Genomic DNA, 15,302 nt, shown 5'->3' with positions numbered 1-15,302 from the left:
TCTTCACTTGTGCTCTCACATGTATAAAAGTAGCAATTATTATTATTATTATTATTATCATTATTGCATATTATCCATATGATGAAACATTGTGTGTTGTAGCTTGTTTACAATGTTAATTGCAATGGAAAATTATGAAACATAATCCCCACATAAAAAAGTGGCATAAGGCAAAATATAAAACTGGATAAAGTCTGTTATGAGAAAGTCTTGTATTGATTAATTAGTCAAACTCAGGCTTCGTGTATGTTTACCTAAGTCTTGCCATTAGCTACCTATTCCACAGATGGCTGACTAAAAATACAAACTGGGGAACATCATGGAGGAAAACTAAACATGTCATCAAAGTTGAATATAATGAGTGTTTTCATATAAAAAAGAATAAACTCCATTCCTTCAAGAATTTTTCACCCCCAAACTATTACCTGGACTAAAGGTCTATCGGTTTTCTTAAGTAGGGTTTCATACTTTTTTTCTGAGAGAATTAACCTTTGATTTACATTTAAGTCTAAGCTATATATATATATATATATATATATATATATATATATATATATATATATATATATATATATATATATATATATATAATGGAGCACAAGAACAATCCATGTTTGGTTTGATTATTTATGACACAGCTACACAAGTGGGCTATTCAGTGCCAAGGCAACTGGTGCAACCCTATATGTTACCTTGACAATGTGCATTAATCCTACAGTTTAAGTTAATAATGTGCATTAACCACACAGGAATAATTGACAATGTGCATTATCCATACAGGTATAACTGACAATGTGCATTATCCATACAGGTATAACTGACAATGTGCATTAACCCTATATGTTAACTTGATAATGTGCATTAATCCTACAGGTTAAGTTAATAATGTGCATTAACCATACAGGTATAACTGACAATGTGCATTATCCATACAGGAATAATTGACAATGTGCATTAACTCTATATGTTAACTTGTTAATGTGCATTAATCTACAGGTTAAGTTAATAATGTGCATTAACCATACAGGTATAACTGACAATGTGCATTATCCATACAGGAATAATTGACAATGTGCATTAACTCTATATGTTAACTTGATAATGTGCATTAATCCTACAGGTTAAGTTAATAATGTGCATTAACCATACAGGTATAACTGACAATGTGCATTATCCATACAGGAATAATTGACAATGTGCATTAACCCTATATGTTAACTTGATAATGTGCATTAATCCTACAGGTTAAGTTAATAATGTGCATTAACCATACAGGTATAACTGACAATGTGCATTATCCATACAGGTATAATTGACAATGTGCATTAACCCTATATGTTAACTTGATAATGTGCATTAATCCTACAGGTTAAGTTAATAATGTGCATTAACCATACAGGTATAACTGACAATGTGCATTATCCATACAGGAATAATTGACAATGTGCATTAACCCTATATGTTAACTTGATAATGTGCATTAATCCTACAGGTTAAGTTAATAATGTGCATTAACCATACAGGTATAACTGACAATGTGCATTATCCATACAGGTATAATTGACAATGTGCATTAACCCTATATGTTAACTTGATAATGTGCATTAATCCTACAGGTTAAGTTAATAATGTGCATTAACCATACAGGTATAACTGACAATGTGCATTATCCATACAGGTATAATTGACAATGTGCATTAACCCTATATGTTAACTTGATAATGTGCATTAATCCTACAGGTTAAGTTAATAATGTGCATTAACCATACAGGTATAACTGAAAATGTGCATTATCCATACAGGTATAATTGACAATGTGCATTAACCCTATATGTTAACTTGATAATGTGCATTAATCCTACAGGTTAAGTTAATAATGTGCATTAACCATACAAGAATAATTGACAATGTACATTAACCATACAAGAATAATTAACAATGTGCATAACCCCTATATGTGAACTTGACAGTGTGCATTAACCATACAGGTATAATTGACAATGTGCATTAACCATACAGGTATAATTGATAATGTGCATTAACCATACAGGTATAATTGACAATGTGCATAAACCCTATATGTTAACTTGATAATGTGAATACTGTTCTTGATATGGCTTGAATTATGGGTCAGGTAAATTTTCCAGCTTCCTCAATCTCCTTTTGTTTATAAACATGTCAAAATATAATGCACTATACTAACTACTGCAAATGACAGACACACATCAAGAAATCAAAAATTTTGACCACTGTATTAAAGTATAGTTTACCACCTGGCTTTCAAGCAGAACATGTTCACTTGCACTCTTTAGTTGTATTGTAACCTAATCCACCTCCATCACCATACCAATCCCCTATCCCCATGGGTTTGGATTAAATTGGTAAGTATTTGCACTTAATGTCACATTTTGGGTGTCTGCACAGATTCATCCATTGTGTCACATTTTCGGTGTTTGCACAAATTCATCCAATGCGTAACATCAGTGTATCCCCTAGTGGTGCAAGAGTGAGAATCAAAAGTCTCCTTGGTGTCAAAACTGGGGGTCAAACTGAGTAAAAACCAAACTTTGGTATCAAAACTGGGGTCAAATTAAAAATTTGGGGATCTCTGAAGCACAAATGAGGGTAAAGGGAAACACTGAACATTTTGTAATTTATGCAATATGTTACATTTTGGGTGTCTGCACTGATTCATACAGTGTGGTGAATAATTCCAAAGTCCTTTCTTTCCTTTGAAAATATTGATAAAGAATGTCAGTCCACATAATCATGAATAATCTATGTGGAATTCTTACTTGCTTCAATGAAAGATATCATTTTACCTATTCCTAATAAGAAAGGTTTGGGGCCATTGCATGAACAACCAACCTACAGGCATGTACATAACACAGACTGGTAACATATAATAAGTATTCCAGTAAGAAACAATTCAATACAAGTGTTCAAAATATATAGTGATCAAGGGAACAAAACAGAGATTGTTGTCATGCCAAAGCGATAAATGTTACCTCCCTTGAAACACCTGGGGTATTTTCTTTTCAGTAGTGCATGACAATGATTGCATAATTAAAAATGTTTAAAATTCCAACAGAACAAATCAGCTTGAAATTCATCTAACAAGAAGTGTTACTGAAAATTGTGAAAGGACTAATTCAAGTGCATGTAGATTATACAACAGCTTAACGAGACAGTTCACCAATTCATGCCATTTGGATAGTAACAATGATTTTTTCCCTACTGTCAATGAAAAATATATGTGACAGGCCAAAAACTGGTATGCATATGTGGGAAAATTTTATAATAAATAAGAACAAAAGCATCTGTGCATGGAAATTGTATGCAGTTATATGAAATCTGCAAAAGAATGGAATACAATGCACTTGGGTTGTACTGTATACTATACACGTATATAAAATATACGAGTCTCATGAATTTAATTAAGTTTACAGAAAAGGAACAACTATACAGTTAAAATCCACATTTTCCCACACTACAGGAAAAGAACAACTACACAGTCAAAATCCACATTTTCCCACGCTACAGGAAAAGAACAACCATACAGTCAAAATCCACATTTTCCCACACTACAGGAAAACAACCATACAGTCAAAATCCACATTTTCCCACACTACCTACAGGAAAAAAAACAACCATACAGTCAAAATCCACATTTTCCCACACTACAGGAAAGGAACAACCATACAGCCAAAATCCACATTTTCCCACACTAATGGGATCAGATTACTCATATTCATCCAACACAAAAGTGGATTGTATTTTCCACTTTAAGGCATGTTACTATCAATCAAGGTCTGAATAAAGTGTTTTCCTCCAAATTTTGTAAAAATAATGCTTAAGCATATCAATTATACATTTCTTCATGGGACTCTGTTTCCAAAGGGTTTACACCACATTTGTAAAGGCACAGTTTATCTTGCCATTTAAGTGACAAAAATGAAAGTATTTATTATTGTATAAATGCAATAGTTGGTCAATGTAGCTAAGATTTCCATTGGTCAGAACATAACCATGTGATCAGGCCAAGCTGAGTTTATTTCTATATCAACTGTACATATAATTACTCTAGACCAACTTTTATAAAGAGAGTCACATGCAAAGTAACTAATGTAAACGCTGAAAATGATGGCATATAAACTGCATGCCTTTAAAATAAAATTTAAAAAATGGGTTTATACCATATTCTGAAAACTGAATAAATTGATTTTGACAGAATCAAATAAAGCATTTCCTTCTGAAAATAAGTCATTCTTTGACTAGGTTTGATCTAAATATGAAGAAAAAATGTTACATGTAAGCCAGATTTTAGTCTTTCATTGCAGCTCGTTACAAATGAAACTAAGACAATAGATAAATGGATGTAGGGATTGGGAGTTCAAAGACTAACAATATAACTAGACCCATAGCCCTACAATGTAAGATGCCAACCCTGATAGTTACAATGTGGGGGGAGGGGTCGGATATAGATCCATCCCATATGCCATAATAACTGTCAATGGTGATATCAAACCCCATTACTAAAACCATTTACCCCTAGTTTTCTTTTGTATGTATAGCCACATGTACCCTAACCTGTTACGGATTTAAAGAAACAAAAATAGGTTACTGGAACACTTTCCTAGAACTGACCAAGTCACACTGAACTCATCTACGAAAGCATCAAATCCAAAAGTTATTTGTGCGTCCAACAAAACAAGACATCCTTTGCTTTGAATATTGAGCTTCTACTTAGAACACATGCCAATAAGGATAAAAAATTAAGAACATGCTGTGGAATGTTCAAAACCTGATATAGTCGACCCCAGGTGGAATTGCTTGTTTGATTATTTGACATAGCTATTACAGTTCATTAATGATAGAGAATCCCCTGTTGTAAACACAGCTATGTATCAGACCCTAGCCCTCAACAAGAATTCAGACAAGTAGCTATGTATCAGACCCTAGCCCTCAACAAGAAGTCAAATGAATAGCTATGTACCAGACCCTAACCCTCAACAAGAATTCAAAAGAATAGCTATGTATCAGACCCTAGCCCTCAACAAAAATTCAAATGAATAGCTATGTATCAGACCCTAGCCTTCAATAAGATTTCAGATGAAAAGCCATGTATCAGACCCTAGCCCTCAACAAGAATTCAAATGAATAGCTATGTATCGGACCCTAGCCCTCAATAAGATTTCAAATGAAAAGCTATGTATCAGACCCTAGCCCTCAACAAGAATTCAAATGAATAGCTATGTATCGGACCCTAGCCCTCAACTAGAATTCAAATGAATTGCTATGTCTCGGACCCTAGCCCTCAACAAGAATTCAAATGAATAGCTATGTATCGGACCCTAGCCCTCAATAAGATTTCAAATGAAAAGCTATGTATCAGACCCTAGCTCTCAACAAGAATTCAAATGAATAGCTATGTATCGGACCCTAGCCCTCAACTAGAATTCGAATGAATTGCTATGTTTCGGACCCTAGCCCTCAACAAGAATTCAAATGAATAGCTATGTATCGGACCCTAGCCCTCAACAAAAATTCAAATGAATAGCTATGTATCAGACCTTCAACAAAAATTCAAATGAATAGCTATGTATCAGACCCTAGCCAACAACAAGAATTCAATTGAATAGCTATGTATCGGACACTAACCCTCATCAAGAATTCAAATGAATAGCTATGTATCAGACCCTCAACAAAAATTCAAAATGAATAGCTATGCACTGGACCCTAGCCCTCAACAAAAATTCAAATGAATAGCTATGTTTCGGACCCTCAACAAGAATTCAAATGAATAGCTATGTATCAGACCATAGCCCTCAACAAGAATTCAGATGAATAGCTATGTATCAGACCCTAGCCTTCAATAAGATTTCAGATGAAAAGCCATGTATCAGACCCTAGCCCTCAACAAGAATTCAAATGAATAGCTATGTATCGGACCCTAGCCCTCAATAAGATTTCAAATGAAAAGCTATGTATCAGACCCTAGCCCTCAACAAGAATTCAAATGAATAGCTATGTATCAGACCCTAGCCCTCAACAAGAATTCAAATGAATTGCTATGTTTTGGACCCTAGCCCTCAACAAGAATTCAAATGAATAGCTATGTATCAGACCCTAGCCCTCAACAAAAATTCAAATGAATAGCTATGTATCGGACCCTCAACAAGAATTCAAATGAATAGATATGTATCGGACCATAGCCCTCAACAAGAATTCAAATGAATAGCTATGTATCAGACCCTAGCCCTCAACAAGAATTCAAATGAATAGCTATGTATCAGACCATAGCCCTCAACAAGAACTCAAATGAATAGCTATGTTTCGGACCCTAGCCCTCAACAAGAATTCAAATGAATAGCTATGTATCGGACCCTAGCCCTCAACAAGAATTCACATGAATAGCTATGTATCAGACCTTCAACAAAAATTCAAATGAATAGCTATGTATCGGACCCTCAACAAGAATTCAAATGAATAGCTATGTATCGGACCCTAGCCCTCAACTAGAATTCAAATGAATAGATATGTATCAGACCCTAGCCCACAACAAGAATTCAAATGAACAGCTATGTATCGGACCCTAGCCCTCAACAAGAATTCAAATGAATAGCTATGTATCAGACCCTCAACAAAAATTCAAATGAATAGCTATGTATCGGACCCTCAACAAAAATTCAAATGAAGAGCTATGTATCAGACCCTAGTCCTCAACAAGAATTCAAATGAATAGCTATGTATCAGACCCTAGCCCTCAACAAGAATTCAAATGAAGAGCTATGTATCAAACCCTAGCCCTCAACAAGAATACAAATGAATAGCTATGTATCAGACCCTAGCCCTCAACTAGAATTAAAATGAATAGCTATGTATCAGACCCTAGCCCTCAACAAGAATTCAAATGAATAGCTATGTATCAGACCCTAGCCCTCAACAAGAATTCACATGAACAGCTATGTATCAGACCTTCAACAAAAATTCAAATGAATAGCTATGTATCGGACCCTCAACAAGAATTCAAATGAATAGCTAGGTATCGGACCCTAGCCCTCAACAAGAATTCAAATGAATAGCTATGTATCGGACCCTCAACAAGAATTCAATGAATAGCTAGGTTTCGGACCCTCAACAAGAATTCAAATGAATAGCTATGTATCAGACCCTCAACAAGAATTCAAATGAATAGCTATGTATCAGACCATAGCCCTCAACAAGAATTCAAATGAATAGCAATGTTTCGGACCCTAGCCCTCAACAAGAATTCAAATGAATAGCTATGTATCGGACCCTAGCCCTCAACAAGAATTCACATGAATAGCTATGTATCAGACCTTCAACAAAAATTCAAATGAATAGCTATGTATCGGACCCTCAACAAGAATTCAAATGAATAGCTATGTATCGGACCCTAGCCCTCAACTAGAATTCAAATGAATTGCTATGTATCGGACCCTAGCCCACAACAAGAATTCAAATGAACAGCTATGTATCGGACCCTAGCCCTCAACAAGAATTCAAATGAATAGCTATGTATCAGACCCTCAACAAAAATTCAAATGAATAGCTATGTATCGGACCCTCAACAAAAATTCAAATGAAGAGCTATGTATCAGACCCTAGCCCTCAACAAGAATTCAAATGAATAGCTATGTATCAGACCCTAGCCCTCAACAAGAATTCAAATGAAGAGCTATGTATCAAACCCTAGCCCTCAACAAGAATTCAAATGAATAGCTATGTATCAGACCCTAGCCCTCAACTAGAATTCAAATGAATAGCTATGTATCAGACCCTAGCCCTCAACAAGAATTCAAATGAATAGCTATGTATCAGACCCTAGCCCTCAACAAGAATTCAAATGAATAGCTATGTATCAGACCCTAGCCCTCAACAAGAATTCAAATGAATAGCTATGTATCAGACCCTAGCCCTCAACAAGAATTCAAATGAATAGCTATGCACTGGACCCTAGCCCTCAACAAAAATTCAAATGAATAGCTATGTAACGGACCCTCAACAAGAATTCAAATGAATAGCTATGTATCGGACCCTCAACAAGAATTCAAATGAATAGCTATGTATCAGACCATAGCGCTCAATAAGAATTCAAATGAATAGCTATGTATCAGACCATAGCGCTCAATAAGAATTCAAATGAATAGCTATGTTTCGGACCCTAGCCCTCAACAAGAATATAAATGTAAACATGGCTATGTATTGGACCCTAAACAAGAATTGAAATGAATAGCTATGTATCAGACCTTAGCCCTCAACAAGATTTCAAATGAATAGCTATGTATCGGACCTTTGCCATCAACAAGAATTCAAATGAATAGCTACACTGTTGTTGTTGTTGTTGTAGGGTTTAATGCCATTTTGCAGCACACGATAGGCTATATGTGGCCGCCAGTATTTATGGTGGAGGAAGAACCTGGGAAAACCCCAGAAAGAACCACCGACCCAAGAGAAGCTACTAGCAAGCTTTCTCACATACCCACATTGGCTGAATCCAAGACTCGAACCCACACAGACTGATGTGAGATGGTAGTGATCCGTAACGGAGAGCGCTTCAGACCACTCGGCCACTCGGGGCCCCGAATAGCTATGTAACCTAGCCCTCTACAAGAATTTAAATGTAAACATGGCTATGTATTGGACCCTCAACAAGAATTCAAATGAATAGCTATGTAAAGGACCCTAGCCCTTAACAAGAATTCATATGCTTAAATAAGGCTCTACTGATGTGAAGGAAGCTAAAAATAAAGAATTGATAAAACAATGAAGAAATGCGATTAAATGGATATAACAAAAATGCACAAAACTTAGTCTTAGCCATGTCATTCACTGATTCGTAATTTCTAACTTGATTGTCACCCAGGGGTCCCTAACACAGTTAAATTATTGGTGTTTCAATGCAAATGGAAGCTCCCGATGTAAGCAAGCAAACAGACTGCACGTTGTCAATTACTAGTTTCAAGAATAGTCTATTTCAGTAAAAAGTGTCATCTGCATTAAACATTGCAATGTCTAGTTTTAAAATGTTTGGAACAAATAAATATGAGAAACTCTTGTATAAATGTGTTCAAAGAGATGAAAATCCAAAATTGACAGAATTACTAAGATTTTTACTGACTGTCACATCTGTTGCTTGACAGCACAGATTGCCCATGCAAATCTGTTGACCATGTTGCCCAAAATAAATCTTGATTCAAAATGCCAACAAGCTGACTAGTGGCTTGGATCCCCTGGTTACATTAAGGTTAGAACTTATAAATCAATAAATGAAATGACTAACTTTAATACATTTTTTTATATCTTGGATACCTTCTCTTTATAAAATCAGTCTGTGGTACAAACAAACAGGATGGTGTGTGAATACTACAGCAGTGAAGGGGGAAAATGAGTATATTTACAATGACTGAATTCAGGGGTAGAAAGACAGAGAGATGTACATGTGGTCATGACGATACCGTAGTACATACAATGAACAACTTTAGCTTTAATTATTGTGTTCATTTCCAAGTGTAGCCAAATAAGTAATGCATGTTACCTGTAAATCAAGATGAATTGAGACTTAGACAAAAAGCAGTTTGCAAATTTGGATAAATCTTTTGTAATGAAACTGCAAATTGATGAAGACTGTAATGAGATTCATAAGTGTGCTAATGTTGCTAGAACTGAAAGTTTAGATGGGACAGTAGCCAAGTGTAAGAAAGAGAATGTGTTATGCCTGGCTTAGTTTTTAAAAAAAGACAGTAAAGACCTTTCCTTGGAGTGGCAAAATTCAGTCTCACTCTCAAAGACAAACAAGAGCTATATATCTGTGGTGTAAAGAAAACTTAAATTCAATGGCAACTAGTGTTTCTTCTAATCTTGACATTTAGCTAAGTATGCCCAACATGCCTCTGGGAAGAGACTACAACTTTTGCTGGTGGGACTCTTATTTTCACCACAATAGGAATCCTGGACTCCTAGTGAGCCCTCTGCCATTAAATACTTGTACAAGCCCTCTATAACCTTTAGTCAAAGAACATTGTCTATAACTATAGTTATTATGAAGAAAAAAATGTATTTTCAGTCACATGACTGTAACCATTTAATCCCAAAATAAATAGGCTTCTTTCTAACCAAATGTGTAAGTCATTCACAAACTTTTGATAACAGCAAACGGTTGAGAACTTAAATTTGTGTGCAACTTCTTTTCTTCTTCATTTACTGTGACCTTGATCTTTGACTTTTTAACCCTTAACTTTAAAGACTTCTTTTTTCCTTGAATCTAACTGCAAGCCATCCAGAAATTTTGGTCCAGGTCCAGAGTGCAAAGCTAAATGTTATTGTTCAGGAACTATTTTTATCTTCTTTCACACACAGTGACCTTGATCTTTTAACTTTTGACCATAAAAGCAAATGTTTTCTTCCTTGCCTCAAGTGCAAGTCATCCACAAAGTTTGGTAACCATGCAAAAGTGAAGTTATTGTGGGGAAATGAAGTTGGCAAAAAGCCATGACAACACAATATGCTGTGTTTTATGATGGACATATATCAAGTTATTTTAAACAATATCACAGGATGCATCCCACAGTCATCTTTGCTAGCCAAGGTTCTGAAATGTTAACCCTATCTACACCATTGCAAATCAATCAGTTATTCAGTGCTTCATGTCTGTGAATTTCACTGGATGTGGTGGCAAACCATTGCATCCAAACAAAATCAACCTGTTCAAATTCTACATGACTGAGAGAAGGGAATGGACTCATAAATAACCCATTTTCCACTGCCAGTCCATTTTTTTAAAAATACATCAGTTCCCTCAAATACACCTGTAATGGCTTCTCTCTAATAAATAATCATACTTTCAATGTAAAACTTAAAAAGTATCCTTTTGAAGTCAATTTCCTCTACCATTTTCAGCTCATGTACAAAGCACCCGTTTATGTTACAAACCATTGGTTAGTTGGCATTACATACTAAGGGAGGCAACTATGAAATCTGATGGATGTCACTAGGACAAATCACTAAAATCCTCTGATCAATCTACCTAAGTCTAGACAGGGTTAACATATTGGAACCTTGGCTAATGAGGATGTCCCACAGTCAAACGTCAAAGTCAAATACATGTATTTATTTTCCTGCAGTGAGTGTGTTACCAAACTATTTAATTAATGATAAACCCTGCCTTTTGTGACTAGCAAGAAGAAACATTGGGCTACATCCTTTCATCTGCTGAACAGTGACTGAAGTAGCGAGGAAGAAAAATTATCATCATTTACCAAATATACCAATATTTTTCAATCTGTGATTAATTTCAACAAGAAATGGTGTATATAAGATACAATGACAAAAAAAAGAAATAAATCTGTTGTACATTATTTCTTTTGCATTTTATATGGACCAATTCATCTCAAATCTAGGCAAGAGAGTGAAATTTTGAGACAAGTGAAAATGTCAATGAGACAAGTGTATTTTTTTAAACCACTTGACCTGGACAAGCGGGTGCAATAGGTGCGTGAAATCAAAATCTGATCAGCCCTGCCTGGCTGCATTAATTTAGAACAAATACAGACAGAATGGGAACAAAAATGTTCATAACTTTGAAATATTTAGCATAACAGCAGGCTTAATATCAACCCATGTGGACTAAATCACATCATCTAAAACCTTAATGTATTTGGTGCAATCTCCAGTTAAATAAAAGTCTGATATTGGGTAAATTACTAGTTAAATAAAAGTCTGATATTAGGTAAATTACTAGTTAAATAAAAGTCTGGTATTAGGTAAATTACTAGTTCAATAAAAATCTGATAATAGGTAAATTACTAGTTCAATAAAAGTCTGATATTAGGTAAATTACTAGTTCAATCATCAGAGCCAACTTATCAAATTTCCTTTATCAAAGTATTCTGCCTCAGTTCAACTTGTCAAATGTTTTGCTGTGCCAGAAAAAACCTTCCTGGATAGGTAGAACACGTAAAAAAAGAATTTAACCATATCTATTTACAAAAGGTTAATGGAGAAACAAGATGGCCGCTATCGCTTAACCGGCTTGAAACAGCTGTTCCGTTTTTTAGTGCCGTTTTCACGATATTTGTTATTGTTGCCTGTTTTCATCTACATTATTGTGTTCATTATGTATTGGCTGTTAAATTCATATGTGTTTCTTCATCTCCTTGTTTTGGAAATGAGAACAATTGTTCTCTTCATTCTGTACACTCAGTCACTCTCAAGTGTCATAGATCATCATCCAGTGTCTCACCAATTGTATGCTGATGACACCCAAATATACAAATCTAGCCACACAACTGAAGTTGATGCTACCATCTAAGGTGTAGAGAGGTGCATTTCTGATGTGAAATCATGAATGACATGTAACAAGCTGCAGATGAATGATGATAAAAATGAGGCCATTCTGATTATAACATAAAGACTTTCTCATTCACATCCTTAACCTCAAACAATAAATATCAGAAACACCAACATTAAATTCACATGATCAGTACAAAACCTAGGTGTTACTCTGGACAGTACTCTCACATTGCACCAACATGTCAGGAATATATACAAGGCTGCATATCTTGAGCTGAGACGCATCAGCTCAATTCGCAAATATCTTTCAGCTGATGCCACTAAAACACTTGTGTGTTCATTAGTACTTTCAAGACTGGACTATTGTAACTCAATTCTGTCTGGTTCATCTCAATATCTACTCCAGAAACTTCAAAAAGTTCAAAACACAGCTGCTCGGATCATACTTAGAGTACCACGATCAGAGCACACCTCCCCGCTGCTCTGTACCCTACACTGGCTATCCATTCGATCCAGAATCAAACACAAAATGTGTTCTCTGTGCTACATTTCACTGTCAGACTCTAGTCCAACATACCTATCTGACCTCACCCATGTGTACACACCAGCAAGATACTTATACTCCTCTTCTGACAATCGCATACTCTTTATTCCAAGTATGAAAACAAAGTCATATGGACAGCGTTCTTTTGCATACCAGGGCCCAGCAATGTGGAATGAATTGCCCACTGAACTTAGACACAAAGGCACAGTGATCACATTCAAGAGGGCTCTCAAAACTCACTTATTTCGGCTGCAAGAACAAACTTAAAGACCTAATAATGTTTCCTACCTTAAATATTCTCAGCATGTTTTTTTAATGTTTTCTAATTTCATGGTGTTTGTTTTTGTAGTCATGTCATTATATGTTTTTTATCTTATAGGTGTTGTCTAATGTTGTAAAGCGCTTAGAGCTTCTAAAGATTAGGCGCTGTACAAAGTCCTCATTATTATAATTATTATTATTATTATTATTAATGTCTAACAAGAGTAATGTCTATCATATAAGTAGAGTGTTCCAACAAGACATTACAGTCTAGAGCAGTGTATTATGTTCCAGGAATGCTTAAGTTGGTTAAAAGGATGATAAGTATCTTAACGAAATGAGGCTATCTAAACACTTTCTTCACTATTTGTGTGTTTGTGATTTGGATTTTTAATGTAGTTTTAAAACATTTTCAATCACATCACTATGATGTCTGCAGTGTGGCAGTTTATGGTGATGCCTAGCGCTAGGACATCATGCTGCAGATATGTAGCATCATGTCCCACCCAATCACATTATCCTGACACCAGGACGACCAGTCCTAACACTAACCTCTTAATGATGAGTGCTTAGTGAGGCAGCTATTAGTACCATTTTAATAAGTCTTTGGTATGACTCTGCCAGGGCTCGAACCCATGACCTCCCGCATCTGAGGCCACAGAAGCGGTCTTTACACTATTAGCATATTTGTATTCATTTAATTAAAGTAACAAACTTCAACTTAATCCGATTTTGACATTCCACACTTCCATCAGATTCCATCCAACTGAAATGTCAATGGAACCTGAAGCACAGGCATTTCCTTGTATGAGAGTCTGAATTTATTCTATATAAAAAAATCAAAGTAAGCAAAGTCTGACCAAAGCAACATGACTTTAATTGTGGAAAATCATTTGTATGTTCTGCCAAGTGTGTGACATGTTACTGAAAATTTGGCTTCTCAACTGCCTGTCAGTCAACCAGGATGCCTTAAGATGCTGCACACAAAAACACAAATATCTGGGGAGACGTCTTACGTGGTTGGACTAGGACGTACAAGGATCCAAATAAAGTGAATAGTTTCAATTTAAGGGCATGTACAATGAAATTCTAACAAAATTACATATATTACTGAAACAGTCGGTTCCAGATGCAAGTTTTACTATTGAACACATGAATATATCTTTCTGACAAAGAAACCATACAAAACTGATTCAAAATAGAAAGAAAGAAAAAATAATGCTACTTACATTTCTAGAGGAATCGGCCGTCTTATATACCTTCCGGTCATATTCAATGATCTGCTCGAATCACATCATCGATTTCAACTACCACCAGAAATAACAGCATCAGATGTTGCTGGGTTTACTGCCCGATTAGCAACCTTGTAAACAGTATAAATCTATTAGTGAAAATGTAAAGATCTAACACAAGATTGTCACACAAAGAAAGTATTGCAAAACTGAATAATGTCAAACAAAATAAAAGAAATTGTCATTCTCCAAACACCATGATTGCGTTGCATTACCTATGACAGAGACAGACTACTGAGTAAAATTCTCGCACAAGTTCATTTCCAAGTATAGTTTCAAAGGTCTGATGCAGTGATGCCTGTGATTATCGTTTAATTATAGGAAGCAATACTTTTGTTATTTCAGTGTCTATCAATTAAGGACTGTTCATACATAGGTTAAATATTATTGTCAAAGTCGGTGTCAGGCACGCAACAGCAGCCATTTCTAAACAAACAATATGGCGGAAGGTTTTTATCCCACAATTCCACATCCTCTGAGGCGCAAATTGCTCTCAGTGTCCAGTGTAGAGGTCTCATTCGAAATTGCATTATACGGCTATTTCTGCCCATTGGAATATATTCGGTCTTTTCCGTCAAGTCGAAGAAAAATACATTCATCATCATTTAAATTATAGACGTTTTCGCCCATACGAAGAAAAATGAATGTAATACGAAGAACTTCGTATATAACTTTATATACTAATTTTGTTTATATGGAACACTATGATGGCGGAAGGAGACGAAATCACAATTTAAATATTATCGGCCTTTGCTGTTATATCATTTTGGTATACTCCGCCTTACGCAATTCACCCAAACAAATTAAATTGATGTGCCAACCACCACTTCAAAGGTTACTTCACGACCTGATGGAAATGGCCGAGAGATATTCCGATCCTATTTCTGTGA

The 15,302-nt window shown here is 35.5% G+C and overlaps 1 protein-coding gene across 2 annotated transcripts in view; it reads right to left on the bottom strand.

Moving 5' to 3' along the window:
- Positions 1-14,845, bottom strand: part of LOC149806260 (protein FAM149A-like) — a 241,636-nt gene extending 226,791 nt beyond the window's left edge. Inside the window, exons 1-2 of one of the 2 annotated variants that reach the window (XM_089951210.1) lie at positions 14,628-14,845; positions 14,350-14,483 (exon numbers count right to left, since the gene is read on the bottom strand). In XM_089951210.1, the coding sequence (XP_089807336.1) occupies positions 14,350-14,390 (41 nt within the window). In that variant the 5' untranslated portion in view covers positions 14,391-14,483; positions 14,628-14,845. Of the gene's footprint in view, positions 1-14,349 lie in introns of both variants that reach the window. The other variant, XM_089951209.1, reaches the window with a different exon arrangement.
- Positions 14,846-15,302: the final 457 nt, after the last annotated feature.

This window comes from Sinohyriopsis cumingii, chromosome 2, assembly GCF_028554795.1.
Source record: "Sinohyriopsis cumingii isolate HCF-2022 chromosome 2, ASM2855479v2, whole genome shotgun sequence".
Lineage (NCBI taxonomy): Eukaryota > Metazoa > Mollusca > Bivalvia > Unionida > Unionidae > Sinohyriopsis > Sinohyriopsis cumingii.
Note: the sequence above shows the minus strand (reverse complement) of the source record. Positions and strands in the feature narration are given on the sequence as shown.